This window comes from Pollachius pollachius, assembly GCF_949987615.1.
Source record: "Pollachius pollachius genome assembly, chromosome: 5".
NCBI lineage: Eukaryota > Metazoa > Chordata > Actinopteri > Gadiformes > Gadidae > Pollachius > Pollachius pollachius.
The window spans coordinates 20,333,444-20,351,697 of record NC_136938.1 but is presented as its reverse complement, the minus strand read 5'-3'; the positions used below and the strand labels follow the sequence as shown (position 1 = coordinate 20,351,697).

Here is an 18,254-nt window from a genome sequence, read left to right as displayed (position 1 = left end):
TATATCTCGGAGCAGCACGCGTATGAGTCTAACCAATACGGGTCTAATTGGGGTTATAGGTTTAGCGAAGTCAACGCCGGAGCCATCAACACTGCATCGCATCCCGTTCGCGGAACAAAAGCGGGAGAACAATGTTGTCCTTATTCATTTTGAAATGAGAAAAGATTGTAGAGCAAGGCTTCTGACACAGCATCTGCCTTGGTGTTTAAGAGAGTGTGTTTGTGTGTGAATGTGTGTGTGTTTGCAAATGTGCATGATTGTGTGTATGCGAGTATGTGACCATATCGTACATAAGTCTGTGTGTATGTGTGTGTGTGTGTGCCTGCCTGCCTGCCTACCTACATACATCATTATGCAATTTTGTGTGTGTGTGTGTGTGTGTGTTTGTGTGTGTGTGTGTGTGTGTGTGTATGTGGGGGTGTGTGTGTGGGCGTGGGTTTATGAAGCAAGTTATGTTGCACTGTCTTTCGCTCTCTCTCTCGCTCTCCGTCTTCCACTGATTGGCTGGTGTTCCCCTTGCCTCTGCATCAGTAGCTAATCAACCTGAGAGGTGTCCAATTGCCGGGTGTGTGATCCAGCGGGATCAGGTTAATCTCTGCAAGGGAGATAATATAAGACAAACATGACAGGGCTGATTCCACACTGACATCACGGCAGTCTCCCAGCTCTGAATCAGGGAGGAAGTCATGCGCACGGGGACAACACTGCAATTACGTCGTTTTGTTTTCAATCGCCTTATTATTTGTTTTGTGTCCGTCTCTTTTGTTGTTTTTCAATCGTGTGATCCCGATTCCAGAACAATGCATTGACATAAGCACTCACAATTTTTGCTGCCCCCTTCTAGATGACTTTTTCTTCAAAGAATATGCTTTTGTTCAAAATAACAATACATTAAGATCGATGGTATTTAAAGTACTACCTTTTTACCAAATATCTCCCCTTTTATCTGTTCTACTTATATACACACATAAACACATATTCAAGCATTATATATGTATATTGTCTGTGTAAATACATCTATACAGATGTCTATACATAATGTATGTCTATGTGTGTATACATATGTTACACATAATGTATGTCTATGTGTACATACATCTCTGCATATGTCTATGCATAAAGTATGTGTCTATGGCTCTACATAATGTACAGAAGGTTTGTTTGAATACATACATCTTGACATAATAAACGTCAGTGTGTATGTACATATGTTATACAGAATGTATGTCTACGTGTAAGTACAGCTATACATCTTTACATCATGAATTGGCTATGTTTATATAAATATATAATACATTAGGTCTATGTGTAACCATCTTGACATATGACTCTCCATGCATGGATACACATCTTCATGTATAAACCCAAACATCTAGACATATGACTCTCCATGCACTATGGACACACATCCCCATGTTGATACCTGTGTCTCTCTCCCCAGCCTTCGGCCAGAATGAGTGCCACGACCCAGGGGTGCCTGTGAACGGCCAGCGGTTCGGGGACCAGTTCCTCCTGGGCAGCTCCGTGGCCTTCCACTGCGATCAGGGCTTCATCAGGACCCAGGTGAGCGGCGGACTGCTACACCCACACAGCATGGCGTGCACACTGATTCCTTTTTGTGCCTGTGTTTACGCATGCTTTGGCCGAAAATTCCCTCGGACCAAGATTATCATTCCTCACTACATTTGAGACTCACGGCAGAAGCCACCGTTGGTTGGTTCTCTCTCATCGATATTCACATGTTTAGATTCATTCTGCATGCTTGGCACATACACCTATGCCTACAGGAACACACACACCACACACAAAACGACTAATTCCCACTAATGCCCAAGGGCGTGCACACGCATACACACTGGCACACAAACTCACACACACACACACATACAGATACAAAAGCACTCACACAGACAGACTACATAAACCCAAATACACACACCTAAACACACAAGTGCAGGACTGTCATACAATAAAATGTCTGCTGTCAAATTTTGATGACGTCCGACTTGACCGGTAAATCAGTCCTTCTAAACCGATCTTGGTTGTTCGTTCCTTTGACGGCCTCTGCTGATCGATTGTTAAATAACCTCTTCAAACCCACTCACCTTTTGCTAATGCCACACTCATCGACGGATCACATCTGCGTGAGAATGCTTTTAAAGTTCAACGGCGGGATTTGACAAGCTATGATAACAGCATGGTAACAAATAAGAAATAAATTCTCTGTCGTTTGCACAAGATGCTTCTATTCATGTATTGATTGGTTAATTGATTATTTAAATCAAGCTGTGTGTGACGGACGCTGCTCTATGCTGAATGCAGTTAAAACAACAACAACAACAACAGATTAATGAACTGAAAGGGCTTTTCACAGGGGTCAGATCAGGTCACCTGCATTGTTCAGGAAGGAAATGTTGTGTGGTCTGCGGCGGTACCACGATGTGAAGGTACTCATGCACACACACACACACACAAACACACACACACACACACACACACACACACACACACATATTCCTATGCATACACATTCATAAACATATATATATATATATATATATATATATATATATATATATATATATATATATATATATATATTTAAATTTGGTTCACGTTGGTTTGCAGTTGATTCAGTCAAAATAGTTTCATATTTATATTCAATTATTATCCAAGGTCCTACCTCATGGCAGTGCAATGTTAAAGTCAACACATTTATGCCCACATCACATAACTCAAATGAATAAATACAACTAACTTAACAAAACTAGGGTTCCTCAGCACAAGTGCGTGACATGATGGAACCAAGCCTTCAAAATATGTGCTTTACCTTTAAACGGCTTACACGGTGTGTAGGCCTTATGCTAGACAACAGCCCTTAGCCATGCAGGTGTGAATACTGTAGAGCCTTACACTCCAGCAACCAAAGAGTTTTTAAAACCAATCACACAGCCACGGGCAGCTGGGAAACAAAAACACACTGAAGTGCTTTGGGAGCTGTGGATGGGATGGGTTGCCGACTGGTATGCAGAAAATAATCCATTGTTTAGATGCAGTACCGGTATGTTGTTTGTAGCAAGCAAAGTTAACTATCTAAGCAAGGCTTATTTATTTAGCACCCTTGAGGCTCAGTGCACTCAATAATGCTTTACATAAGCAGTAATCATGTTTTAAAAACTGTTTCGAGGACTATCATTAAAAGAGAAATGTTGAATTATAGAAAAATAATAAAATATACTAATCATGTCTGACCACACTTGGTATCTCTTGATTTGTTTTGAATGCTCCGTCCTACACGTCTGTAATTTAAGTAGCAGCAAACAACAAAAGAAATCCAGAACCGGATCCAAGGTAATTCGACCAATCACCACACTGTATTCATGAAAGTCCTTTATCAGCGTGTCATAACTAAGGCTGCCAGCCGATTATTGTAATACATAGCATAACAACGTGTCGTGATTGGCAGATGTACCTTGGATCAGGGGTTCTGGATTATTGGATCCAGTTACTTTGTAAAGTACATACATGTTGGGCGGAGCACGTAAAATGATCATGCGAGCCACTCGTCTGTCTTGAGAGACTGCTTTATTCCAAAACCACAGATTACTTAAATAAAAATATTACTTAAATACCAATCTAATATTTTGAATATCTTATAAGCCTTCATTTGAATAACATGAATAACATGAATATCTTATGTTTCCGACCTAGCTCCTTGTGGAGGGCACCTCACCGCTCCCAACGGCGTCCTCCTGTCTCCGGGCTGGCCGTCCTTCTACAGAGATTCTCTGAACTGCCAGTGGGTGATCGAGGCCCAACCAGATCACGCGGTGAAGATACACTTCGACAGGTAAGTGAGTTCTTTGTTTGGGAGCCGGTGGAGTCTGGGATAAGTACTTATTCGCTAAGTCACTTAGTCTGCCTGCCAGGTGGAGCTTCTGTCGGTGAGCAGAGCTTTCTCCCCACTTACCGAGACGGCAGAGCACTGTAGAGCATATGGTGGAAATAGGAGGAAACCCGTGTGAATTTGGCTTATCACCGTTATTGTAAATTCACTCATTGTTCCAAAACGAAGCTGTGTGCTTTGAGGCATATGCCGATGGTGTATGGTTTAAGTGGCTTTCACGCAACATTGTGAAACTTCCTTCACTATGACTTCTGATGACAAAAGCGGGGTAAAGCTCTCCTGGAGCATAAAGAAAGGTTACATGTTAGCCATACCTTTTTAAATAAGTTCATTGATTGACGATGGCTGTGGAGTTCAGAGAATGCAACAGGTTTGGTTTTTTCCATGGTCGCTCTTTGGCCTGATAATTGTCTCAATGTAGACCCGATATCATCAAATCCCCATTCAAATCGTGGCCACTAACAGCAGAATTATAAGCAATGTAAGGCTTAACTGCAGCACCGTGTCTAGTCGAATTAAACAAAACCAAGCCAATAAAATATTATTTTGGAAAGAGCACAGATGGGAATTGACCCTAACTCCAAAATGACGACAGGGTTATCCAACTGGGGAAAATGTTTAGTGCTAACGCACGCACTGCTAAGCACTGGTTCATGCTAAAACTTTAATTCCAAGGCTCTAAGTTCATCATCCTTCTTAGGTCATTCCTTCAGCCAGCATCCGAGCTGGCTCCCAGAGGTTAGCCCCATCTAACTCTTTCGGTTTCGTTTCGCCCACCAAGGTTCCAGACGGAGGTCAACTACGACACGCTGGAGATCCGAGACGGACCCTCGACGTCCTCCCCGGTGATCGGAGAGTACCACGGCTCCCAAGCGCCTCACTTCCTCATCTCCACCTCCAACTTCCTCTTCCTGTTGTTCACCACCGACAACAGCCGCTCGGCCGCCGGCTTCAGCATCAGATACGAGAGTACGGCACACTTAGGCCGGAGATGTGGGATTGACTGTTGGAAGGAAGGAAAATAAGATGCGAGAGTAGATAGAAGATGGAGATCAGATGTTATACGATTAAGGTTTAAATTCAGATGAACTGAATGGGTTATATGAGACAAGATAACATATAAAACAAGATAAGATGGCGAGATAAAATGTGTGTCTGTAACCCATAGGCCACATACATTGATCGATTTAGAGAGAGCAACATTGCACAGTGCTCAGTGACTCCTAGACCATCGACGATTGGGGTTGTTTCTGTGTCTCAGGTGTGATGATGGAGTCGGACTCGTGCCTCGACCCTGGCATCCCTGTAAACGGCCGTCGGCGGGGCAACAGCTTCGCTATCGGGTCTCAAGTGTCGTTCACCTGTGACCTCGGCTACACGCTCAGCGACCAGGAGCCAATCATCTGCGAGAAAATCCATCAGTGGAGTCATGCTCTTCCTAGTTGTGATGGTAACAAATGTTCTCCCTCTCTCGCCCTCTCTCTCTCTCTCTCTCTCTCTCTCTCTCTCCCTTTATTTCCCTCTCTGATTCCAGCTCTAGGATTGCAAACACAGGATCCACACACACACACATATATACATACACACAAACATACACACACACACACAAACAGCTACATACAAATTAGCATACACACACACATACACTCACACACAAACAGTAACACACAGCTATAAAAGTTCAGAATTTGGCTTGAGACATTTCCCGAGCTATACCTCATATTAAGATGGGTGACGTCAACATTAGGAATGCACTGATACCCAGTGCCAAATCTGTATGGAGTCACACAGATAGGTTGGAAATTGAAAAAAGCATCGGAGCATGTCGTAGCATGTCTCCAAGAGCAGACCTCCAGAGGGAGAGGAGAGCGGCCAGACTGATGTGCTGGTGGCTCCGACCGTTCACTATCTCCAGCCTCCTAAACACCCCCGGCAGAAAGTGGAGTTTAAAACCCTAAAATGGCCCAAGGCCCCCCATCACCGAGGACATTTATATTTGAGCGTACAGTTTGGAGAAACTATCTCAAATGAGTCAATCATTAATGCCACAGCAAGCGCTGCTCACATTATTTGGTTACTTTTTTTGTAAACCGCGGTATTGGGTTCAAAGCACATTTCTACTTGAAGCCAGTTATCGGAGGGAACCGAGAGGATTATAATGACGGATGGCCACCACTCGGCGCTCTGAGGTCAATAACCTCTTTTAGTCGCATCAGCATAAAGAAGAAACGCTCCTGTGTCTCTACCGGCTTCAGAGGTTTTATGCTCTCTTTCAGCCCCAGCAGTAGTCGTGGTGGTTGGTTTTTTGGGTTGCGTTTAGTTCAATACAGACGGCGGCGACTCCAGTGGAGGCGGCGTTAGCTTATAGCTATAGAAATCAGGTCAACGGGGAGTCCTGTTAAGCTAGCTGTAATTGCTGAGTGGCACTGTGGCCATACAGTCAACAATAGCCCATGGAATGCATTTGCAAAGGCATTAAAACACATGATGGGAACAGATTGTCACGAGACCCCATGTTATATGTGGATATATATATATAAATATATATGTGTGCGTGTGTGTGTGTATTTCTGTTTTAATTAAGTCCCGCTCCCTTAAGAGCTGTGGATGGATGGCTATAGAGATTCACTTTTCAACATAAAAGCGTGCGTCGCAAAGACTTAAGTCAAAGCGGTCCCTGAGGGCTCGCCATCCAGCCCATCGAGTATTAACGGTTAACCGTCATTCAAAGACCTTGCTCAAAGGACGTGGCCACATGTTGAACATTGTGTTGTGTTCTCTGCCATCGTCACAGTGCACTAGTCAGCACACCAGAGACAAACAACTTCTGTCGTTGTGCCTTGTAATAAAAGCTGTCACAGGATCCAGAGAGAAAGGTGTCACATAGAAAGTCGGTGCAGGCCCTTTATTCAGCTTTTCAGTACATGGATTACGGCTTTTCACTTGCAGCTCACACTCATTTGCAGCCGAACAAAATTGGACATACACACGTACATATGCTTACACACGCACACATACGCGTACACACGCACACACACATACATTTAAAGATACATACTAAACTCTCTCCTCATTAAGGGTCAGGCAGTGTCCTGTTTAAGTAGGAGAAACAGAGAGGAGGATATAGAGATGAAGAGAGACTGAATCATCTCAGCCTCAACTCTACCACTGCAGTGCAAAATCCCACTCTGCAAGTGTGTGTTGGAGGGGGGCGGGCAAAGATGAAGAGAGAGAGTTGGAGAGAGAGATAAATACAGCAAGACAAAATCATAAAGAAGGGTAACAAAAGGTGGCCAAACTTCCTCTTAGCTTTTATGTGATCCAGCGTTGCACAGACTCTCAGTACGTTACTTACTTGTGTCCCATTTTATTTGCTACTTATTGCATTTGATACCAGCCGTATACAATAGCACTGTTCTCTTCATCTCCCTCTCTACCTTTCTTTGATTGCGCTTTTGTCCCAGTGTCTGTGCTCCGTCCACCGTCTCGCTCCCTTCCTTTGTGTGTCTCTTTACCTCTCTCTTTAGCCCTGATTGGCGGACAGCACTCAGTCATCCACCAAACAATTATGTCTGTGGCAGCCATTATCTCAATCTCTCTCTCTCCTAACTCTCTCTCTCACGTTCCCGCTCTCTCCATCTCTCGCTCTCTCTCTTTCATGCTCTCTCTCCCTCGCTCATGTTTCTCTCTCTCTCTCTCTCTCTCTATCTCTCTCTCTCTCCCCCCCTATTCTTCTGCAGCTCTTTGTGGCGGCTACTTCTATGGTAAAACGGGAACCATTCTCTCTCCCGGCTTCCCTGACTTCTACCCCAACTCTCTTAACTGCACCTGGACCATTGAGGTTTCACATGGAAAAGGTAAGAGGTGACACACGGGCACACGCACACGCACACACACACACACAAGCTTGAGGGAAAGTGTGTTAGCATGCACACATGCATTAAGGTAAACATACGTACATGCACACACTCACTCACTCATAAACTCACTAACACACACACACACACTCATTCAAGCACACATACATATACACACATGCACAAACACAAACACACACACGTTTAGTGTGGAGTGATTTGCTGTCTCCCACAATGAGCCTTGGAGACAAAGAAGAGGTGAGAAGTCAAGAGTTGCAAAAAATTGCTCTACTAGAAGTTTTTAATTTCCAGGCAGGAAATAAAATACTCTTTAAAAAATACTGTGAGCCCACCTCACTTTGTATGCTTTGTATGAGCGTCGTGAAGCCCTATCTTGAACTCTTTTGGCAGGAGTACACCTCGTGTTCCACACTTTCCATTTGGAAGAGAACCATGACTACCTGTCAATAACCGAGGATGGAAACTTTCTTGTCCCCGTGGCGAGACTCACGGGCTCAGTGCTGCCTCCTAGTGTCAAAGCGGGTCTTTACGGGAACTTCAGCGCTCAACTACGATTCATATCGGATTTTTCAATGAGTTACGAGGGATTCAACATAACTTTCTCAGGTAGGGGAATTTGGATTATAATGTTTCTACATCTGAATGCATAATAGTATTTATAACCATTTTGTTATGACTCGTGGGAGTTGTAGCATTGTAAAATCATAAATAAATCGGAATATACCGTAACCAACTATTTTTTGCAACGTCCAGCATGGGAAACGCTGTGGCAGTTTCATAAACAACATGGTCACCACATAATGACAAGTAATTTCATGATAATATCTTAACAATTACCAAAACACCATTGCTACTAATAGCACTCCTACTCTCCAATGGCGGCCGTTGTGATGTGACGTTACGATGATGCTATCACATTCACAAAGAAATCAGATTTGATGATAAGACATGTCAATTTCCTGCTTGAGGCAGATTTGTTAAGATCTCAAGTGTAACCATGCTCATTCGAAAAACACCCCCGATATATTTTATGGTAGTTAAGTATTCCGTCTAATGCTTGTTTACGCCTCCCACAGAATATGACCTGGAACCGTGCGAGGATCCGGGGGTTCCGGCGTTCAGCAGGAGGATGGGCTTCCGATTTCAAGTCGGCGACTCGCTCGTCTTTTCCTGTTTCCATGGCTACCGACTCGAGGGTGACAGCAAGATCACGTGTCTGGGAGGAGGCAGACGTGTCTGGAGCAACACGCTACCACGCTGCATAGGTAAGAAGACACGTTGCATATGTGCCGACATCAGCAGCAGAGGGAAAGGCTTGTTAGCACACTGTTTGGCTAGTTAGCACACTGGCCAGCTAGCAGACAAACTTTTTTTTATCTTGCTCCAGCCAATAACCAAAATGTCTTATTTGTCTTAAAGTATACACATTTGCCAGCAACATATGCTTGAATTACAGTTGACATTTATTCAAACCCAAATTATCAAAAAAATGTAACTTAATGTAACTAAATAACACATTTTCATGCACTACTATTCGGCTTTGGAGTCGCGGTGGTAGCCACTAACCTTTGGTAGGCATTTGGTGTCACTTGGCCCCAATGAGTCTTTGAGTTATTTGTAATTAGTGGATGAGTATCAGCTCTTATCAAAGGGATAGTAGATAATACAGCGACGAGAGACTGTATTTATGAACAGTAGCAGGTGCAGATGGACCTCTTTAACTGCTGCTCCTGATGGCCATATCCTTATCGAGCAGGGTGTTGTTAGTTCCTCTTCAAACCTCACAATAGACTGTAAGGGACTAGCTTAGCTGAACTAGCTTGCGTAAGGCTATGAATTAGCTCCTTTGCTCTGGCGGTATCCACCGGGAATTCGCTTTATAGGCCGGAGCAGCAGCATTGAGGGGGGACCCCATCGGGAACTTCCCTTGGCTTGGATCTATTTCGTATCTCATTACATCACATTTGGCTGGTAGCTGGTGGTAATTTACCAAATTTTTCCTGGTAGCTGGTGGTAATTTAACAACTTTTGGCTGGAGACTCTCCAGCCCTGGAAAGCAAATGAGTGAAGCGCGGAGTCAATAATGCTGCTGAAGCACCTTCTGCCAGGAGAGCACCACTGACAGGCACTCAACAAATCAGTTTACCCCCCTCCCCCCCATGGTTTTGTCTTGTTTTCCTCTCTCCGCCTTTCCTTTTTCATGTCCCCTTTTATTTCTCAATCCCATGCGTCCATCTATCCTTCTGGCTGTTTCTGCTCGTCTCGCTTTAGCTTTTACCCAGAAGATAATTAAGGCATTATCTGTCCCTCTCTTGTCTTGTTTTACTTACTCCCTCTATTTGCATAATGTGCACCTCGTTCTCGTCTCCATTTCAGTACTCTCCTTTGTCTAGCTCCATTTTCTCCTTGTCTCTCGGTCCTTCTGAATTGCTCTCTCCCATTTTTTCTTTCATATATATATATATATTCATTGATTGTCTTATGTTATTGCATCAATTCTCTGTTCAACCACTTAAGACAAAACAACACACATATTTCAGAGAGAAGAGAAGAAAAGAGACAGATAAGAGAAGAGAAAGACCCTGAGAGAGAGAGAGAGAGAGAGCGAGAGAGAGAGAGAGAGAGACCGATGGGGCGAGCACGTCTCCCGTCCACATCACTTCTTCCCCCCTTACTTTCCACACAAGGCAACCCACGTTCGGGCTTATTAGATAGACAGAAGATAATCAGGTGGAATTGCACTGATTTTGATCCGTGTTTTCCCTGCGTCTCACCCCTTTCTCCCCCTCTCTCTCTCTCTCTCTCTCCCTCCTCTCCTCCTCCGCCGTAGCTGAGTGTGGGGGCTCGGCGACAGGCCCAGAAGGCGTCTTGCTCTCACCGAATTTCCCCTCTAACTACGATAACAACCATGAGTGCATCTACCGCATCACCACGGAGACGGGCCAAGGAATCAGACTGACAGCTGAGAATTTTGGATTGCAAGATGGAGACTATCTGAAGGTGCGTGCACACGCATGGTCACACACACACATTCACACACACGCACGCACGCATGCACGCACACACTTATATACACATACACACACACATACAGACACACACAAATACAAACACACAGACCACAAACACCCCTGCTTTATTTATAAATACACTTACAAACGCACACAGGCACACAAACGCAAGCACACAGACACACACACATAAACACAGACACACCTCACACACAGACTTGCTTTATCTATAAATGCACTTACGAACGCACACAGGCACACAAACGCACAGACACACACAGACACACACACACACACACACAGACAAATACTTTTTTCCCTTTAGAAAAGCGAGAAGTCATGTTTTTTTTCTGGGATTAATAGACAATGATTGACAGCTGACAATAGTGATGTTAATATCCCCTTTGGCTGTTATCTCTGCTGATATTCATTCATTCACTCGTTCAGTAATTTATTCCATCTTTGTTCACTCCTGAACAATAAACCTAGCAAAAATACAGTGGGAATTGTCATTTTAACATTTAGCAGACTTTGATTACAAAGACTGAAATATATCTTATTATTTACTTTAATACAAGCAATCGTAATAATCAATTAATCATTTTGGGGATTTGAACCTTAGGATCTGGCCAAAAAACAGAGGCTCACCCATTGAACCATCCGCAGCACAACTTCTTTAGGAACCATAAAATTCACTGTGCACAATCTTATGGGAAGAACATGTACACAGAGCTTCACACACAAGTTGGATTATGATGGTAAACTATTGGCTTTAACATGTTTGGGGAAAAATAAAGCATTGTGTAAGGGTTGACATTTAGGAGGGTCTCTTTAAAGGCACAGAGCCATGTTACTAGCTATGATCTCTGAGGACGCCATTCATACACAGGCCTATTTCACTGATATTTACAATGGACCTGCGTATCTGCCGCAGAGCTATAAATGCTAACCACAGGACCTGTCACGATTTATATTCATTCATTGATGGGTTTACATAAAACGGTTGCTGACATGTGCGGTGGAGCCGCTCTGACCTAAAGAGAAAGCCACAAATCTTCCAGAGGCTCATAATTCTTCCTCGTGTGAGCGGCTGCAGCTGCCCGTTTCGTTGCTAGTCAGGAAGCATCTTTGCAGCTGTTTTACAGTCACACTGGGTCCACCAGCGCTAGCTTAAAAGTCCCCCTCTCTCCGCTTTGTGTGCGTTAGCAGTGCGGCGCCTTGGGGCATGGTTAAGACACTGTGCGGTTAGAGTATTCTATCAGCGTTAGGCCTTCAGCGCTCTCTGAGCTTGTCTGTGTTTAGATTGCATCAGTGGAATTAGTGGGGAGTCTCTCTGACTTAACGGGGGTTGCAAAAGGTGGGAGTGTTTCCCACTGGGATCTTTTTTTGATTTAATAAAATATATTTAAGATATGAATCCCCCTCAAGGTATTCATTAATACTCCCTACAGATAATGCCGTTTGCCATACCCTGAAATATTTCCCCCAACCTCTTTGCCCTTATTTGCATACTGTTTCAATAGCACACATTGAGACAGTGACTTGTGGGATTTACATGTAAATAGCAATTAGATGAGGGCAACAAACCCTAGCTGGTTTTCACTCGCATCCTGTGAACTGAAGTGTGGAGCTATGCATATCATTTTCCAATATGATAACTTAGCATGTGTTTTGAAATGTAAATACATCCATGTAGGTGTATAGCATCTTTAATGTATCGAGGACACTTATTTGACCAACCACATTTCAATTTCCATTTTAATGCATTCCAGCTTGTTTCCCTATAGCAAATTCAAATCGTACCTACATATGACAATATTAGAGAAATGATCAATATTGTAGCAGGTCATGTTTATCGTGAACATATTTAATTTCTGAATATAGCATTAATCTAGTCCCCATATTATTGATTAGAGAGGCTCTCTCCAGTAACCTCAGAGCAAATATTGTTTTATTGAAATGAGGGCTAAGGGTTTTCGGTCATGTGATCTATATCTCCTCTGTTAGAGGGTTGCCTGCTAAGCTCTGAAAGCCCCAGTGATTAAGAACAATATAAATATGTTTGCAAGCTAGCTGTTGTTTACCCAGGCAAAATACTATGAAATGATGCGGGAAGAATAGAGACAGATATCACGAATCAACAGAGTGCACAATGCAGTTTTTTGTTATAAAATGCAGTCTGCTGTTTCATCCGTGTGTTTATGTGTGGTTTTTGGCAATTTTTTTCTACTAAAGAAAGGGCTTTAATGCATAGTATTGTACGCAGTACCCATTTTTTGTGGTTTTGTTAATTTTGAATGGTAGTTTTGATGCTACAACACATTGTGATATTTGAATGGCTTGTCTTAAATGCAGGTTCTGCGTATGCAGATTTTTTATCTTGTTAGGTGGGGTTTTTCAGTATTGCCCTGAAATGAACCATTCCTTATTTTTATATTAAATCCCATTATTAGGGGCAGGAAAGCGTTCAAGATTGTTTTGTGTGCAGTCGTGTATGGTATCGTATATTATGGTTGGCGTTAACACAGCGCTTAGTTTATTGAAACAAGATAACCTAGATTACGACCGAATTGGCCTTCACAGCATGTTATTATCTGTACTGCAGGATAAAACTCAGGTGGGGGTTAAAGATGTGAGCTAAACAAAATGCTAGGGCTTTTTGGCAAAAAGAACAACTGAAGTCTTTGACGAGATAAAAAATAAAAGTCTTCTTTGTAGTTATGTTCAGGAAGTTCTTTGGTCTACAAAGACCTAACTTCTTTTCCCACTGGTACTGCATTCTGGGGGCAGAAGAACAAAGAGTACACTCTAACCATGGGGTCCAACATCCAAACATGTAAGCCCCTCTGCACCCCCACACACACCCAAACACACACACCCACACACATACATACACGCACACGTACCCACATGCAAACAGGCATGCATGCACTCACATACGGGCACCCACACGCATGCATGCACTCACACATTCACACAATCACTCACTCACACACACACACACACACACACACACACACACACACACACGCACACACACCGCTTTCTTGTCATTAAGTGAAATGGCTTCAGCTGTGTCAGAGCTAGAGTAGAAGGCGATCCAACAGACCAACACTCGGGCCAATCAGACGGCTGCTAGTGATCCTCAAGGCCATGCCAGTGGGCTTAGTGTGCATGATTGGAGGGCTCAGTAGAATCTCTACGACAACACATGACTTCACCTCACACAACATGGCATTCAGAGCATATACACTCTCTCTGCGACAACACGCTCCACTTTGTATTGAAACAGTTAATATATCCAAGGTGAAATGTGATGGGATTCCTCAAGGCTGGATTGGTTTGTGCAAAAGGGGTAAACCAGAGTGTGAAAGTCTGATGTGGGCTTTATATGAGTGGGAGCTTTCATAGATGGCAACACGCTACAACGTGATTGGTCCCAATGTTAACATTGTCACTGGACAAATAGAAGAAGTCATTTTGAATTTATATTAAGTAACAGATTTTTGAGTGAAGCCAGGAGAGACGATTACGATGCAACATGTTCCTTTCAGTGTGTGTGTGTGTGTGTGTGTGTGTGTGTGTGCGTGTGTGTGCTTTTGGAGGTACAATTGTAGGTATTTAATTATACTAATGAGACAGAAACTTTATTATGCTTTTATTACGGTCATATTTTTTCAATTTTGTCATAATTTTCAATTCACACTTCGATATTTCCTAATCCCATCACTCCATGACTCTACTAAAGCGTTCAGAATTCTGCGTCAGAATGAACGGTCTCTATGTTTCTCCCTTACATTAATGCAAGTAATACGTTTCCTTTAATTGCTGTAATAATATTTTAGTGACCTGACTATGAAAGCATATATACAGTACATAATGATATCCCTTTGGTTTACAGCCGAACAATCAACCGTTGGGAAGATAAAACACTCTCCAGTTATCCAGGAACCTAAAAGCTGAGCAAATCAGTTCATTAAGCTTTTCCATTTGTTTGTCTGCACTTGAAGAGCTAACCAATTTTCATAGCATATGTCTCTCTGTATATACTGTGTGACCATAAAAAGAGCAGAATGTTAAATGCCACGCTACTGAAAGCGGAACAATTCTTACTTAAGGTTGCTGTAACATAAATAACAAAACCACATCCTGTAGGGACCATCAATAGCGGTTTATATTGGAGATATTGAGGATTAATGTTCAAAAAGAGGTCAGAGTCGTCGCAATTGCTTCCCTAAGGACGCGGAACCTAATTGCGGACCTTTGATGTAAAGGTCAAGAAAAACAATCACCTGTTTCTGAGAGAGTAAAGATATGTCCATTGAAAATGGATTGGATACAGTCAAGTGTATGGCCTCTGTTATTTGTGTTTGGGAAACTCATAAATATGAAGTCTCCAAAGAACTTTGCAGAACTCGAGTGATTCCCAGTTTTATAACTTTGCCATTAGAGAGAGAGAGAGAGAGAAGAGAGAGAGAGAGAGAGATGAGAGAGAGAGAGAGAGAGAGAGAGAGAGAGAGAGAGAGAGAGAGAGAGAGGAGAGGAGAGAGAGAGAGGAGAGAGAGAGAGAGAGAGAGAGAGAGAGAGAGAGAGATGCATCGATCTAGTGGAATATAGGGTGAGAGAGGAAGTTATGAAAGGTGGTGTAGTGTGGTGTGCAGGGGGTCTAACATATACAAGACCCAGTGATTACACCAGAAGGTCATGCAGAGGCATGATACATCACAGCTCATTCCATCCACATTCTGTGGGCTTTATTAGCACAAAGCCGGCATGCCATGCTGTTGCCAGGATTCTAAATGAATAGACATTTTTGGTTTACAATTCCCCTGGAATATCACCGCATGAATGCGGTTTAGTGTTGGATATTTTTGTCACTTGAGATTGATTGGAATTTATACTGAATACCGCCAACGATCCCTTTAACGTTTTGTGCATGTTCATCCCTGGGTCTGTCTGGCTAAACGAACTCAACAGGTATCACTTCGCTGGTATTATGTGTTGTTAATTATCCCTCAGGCGGCCCTAACCCAATTTATTAGTAGCTGTTCATGAACTGCGTGCCGTGGCACGAAACCAGAAATGGCCTCGTGCACCGCGTCGTTCAAGCGGCGGTTTATCGCGTGTTGCACACCCTGACAGTTTTGAAGCTCCGCACAGAGAAGTGTGCGAACTCTGCATCCAAATGATTGATGTGATCTGAGGATTTCAATTTGTTGTTTATTCAAGATGGACGCATTTGAGGAGCGTTTTTTTGAGCTTGTCCACTCCGTAAAAAAAAAAGTTTACGACCCTTCCGCAGAGGGGTATAGAGATGCGCAAATGGGGGCAAAATCATGGAAGGAGATGGCTGGCACTCTGCAAATGATATCATCCTCAGCATTGGGCAAGAAAAGCTCAGGATCAACCATGTTTTACATAACAACACGAGAAAACCTTTCCTCCAGAAACAGTAACCACGACTGCAGTTTTCCGTGTGTTGCGTTTTGTGTCTAGTGCCCCCTGTTGTCTAGGAGAATATTGCCAATGGCCAACGGCGACTATTAAATGCCTTGGCAGTAGAGCGGACAGTCGTTTCACTTAATTCAGAGGGAAATAATGGGGAGTCTGGGGTTTGTTATGCTGTGAGCATAGTGGGGGTTGGGGCGGAAGAGGTGTGTTAGTGCCAAGGGGTTGGTAGTATATGGGGGGGTTGGGGTCTGTGAGGGTAGAGGGGATGGGGGGAGATGTTTTGTAAATGCCAAGGGTTGGTAGTTGTTCTATTGGAGGGTGAGGGGGGGCGGTGAGTGCATGGGGTGTGGATGGAGGGGGGGGGGGTGGGGGGTGGCAGATGGTGACATTGTGATTTATGAGCTGCAGGGCTTTTCATTAACCATACTGATTTTAAAAAAGAGACAGGGAAAATGGAGAGGTGAGAGGGAGAGGAGGGAGAGAGAGAGAGAGAGAGAGAGAGAGAGAGAGATGAGAGAGAGAGAGAGAGAGAGAGACGAGAGAGAGAGATAGAGAGAGAGATGAGAGAGAGAGAGAGAGAGATGAGAGAGAGAGAGAGAGAGAGAGAGAGAGAGAGAGAGCACACCAGGGAAAGCAAGAGTGTAAAGTGAGTACTCGGTAGGAAGAGCAGGAGGGCAACTCTGCAATTAGAAACTTGTTTTAGCTGTCATCTGAATTGCGCTACTACTCTCTCTCACTTCTGCTGTTTTTTCTTTCTTCAATTATACTTCTTATTTGTCTCCGTTTCTTGGTGAGTGTTCAGACAACACACTTGCAAGCACCCACATATTAATGCACAAAAACACACACACACACACACACACACACACACACACAGCACACACACACACCCACACACCACACACACACAATAAATGGCGTCTTCGACCTGCTTTGAACGAACCAAGTACGAAGTACACCATGTCCTACCAAGGATACATGCACTCGAATTCACCTTTCAATTCACTTAATTGGCTGTAATAGTTATAATATTATTATTAAGATTGGTATTGTATTGATATTATCACTTATCTTCTTTTGTCTTTCCACTGTGTTTTCTATATACAGGTGTATGACGGGGAAAACAGCTCCTCTCGTCTCTTGGCAACTTCACACGTGACGACATGTTGAGTGTTGTCCTCAACAGCACGTCCAATGACCTCTCGTTGGAGTTCAACAGCAATGCCTCTGGAACCAATCAGGGCTTTCGTCTCACGTACAATAGTGAGTTACCGTTTACACATTACTTTACTGTTGTTATGCCCACGAGAGTGGGTTCAAACAGCGACGGAAGTAACCTTGGGAAAACGACTGCGCTGCTAGGAAACAGAAGGTAATGTGGTACTATAGATGTCCTTTACCCACTCATCAGCTCTCCATACAACCCGGGGTGGAAGCCAGTGCTGTTGTTGTCATTCAGTAACCCAGCTCTTGATGGGTAATCGATGGTGGCGTATTGGCTCTTCTGGTCACAGAGCAGACAGGGTTTGGCGCTTGGTGTCGAGTCATCAGGCCCTGGCGGTGTGAAACAGCGGTGGCAAGGTACAGATCTCACACAGCCACAGGCTCTCCTCATTGAAGTTCAGCTTAGCAGCAGCCAAAACCAGGTTGCTATGGCAGCACAGGGAAATTGTCTGGTGTGGTGGTTCAGTATAATACGCTGTCGGTGCTGAAGTGTGGCACTTGTGCCTTTTTTTTCCCGTTTTTTTTTTTTCCTTTCCACTTGTTAGCCTTCTGAAGAATGGCCTTCCTGCCGGAATAAAGAGTCGCAAAAGCCAGTCAGGGAGTTGTTCCAAAGTTCTTCAACCTCTCATGGAGAAGTTGTTTGGCATGCCGGAGCTAATGAAAACGGATGCGAGTCGCTGTTAGCACAACTGCAGATTACTTTTGAATGTTTTCCCCTTTTTTTTGAGAGTTGCTGTGCGTAAATTCACAATTGCTCACACATTTTGTAATTAATCCAAAAAC

General features: G+C 43.5%; 1 protein-coding gene across 1 annotated transcript in view; it reads left to right on the top strand.

Moving 5' to 3' along the window:
* LOC307075809 (CUB and sushi domain-containing protein 1-like) overlaps positions 1 to 18,254 on the top strand; it is a gene marked incomplete at its 3' end in the record, with an annotated part of 179,985 nt that overhangs the window by 93,262 nt on the left and 68,469 nt on the right. The window contains 11 exon segments of the mRNA XM_079736502.1: positions 1,442 to 1,563; positions 2,375 to 2,447; positions 3,712 to 3,850; positions 4,689 to 4,876; positions 5,169 to 5,357; positions 7,648 to 7,764; positions 8,176 to 8,391; positions 8,862 to 9,050; positions 10,616 to 10,785; positions 17,355 to 17,382; positions 17,385 to 17,510. Of these exon segments, the coding sequence (XP_079592628.1) occupies positions 1,442 to 1,563; positions 2,375 to 2,447; positions 3,712 to 3,850; positions 4,689 to 4,876; positions 5,169 to 5,357; positions 7,648 to 7,764; positions 8,176 to 8,391; positions 8,862 to 9,050; positions 10,616 to 10,785; positions 17,355 to 17,382; positions 17,385 to 17,510 (1,557 nt within the window).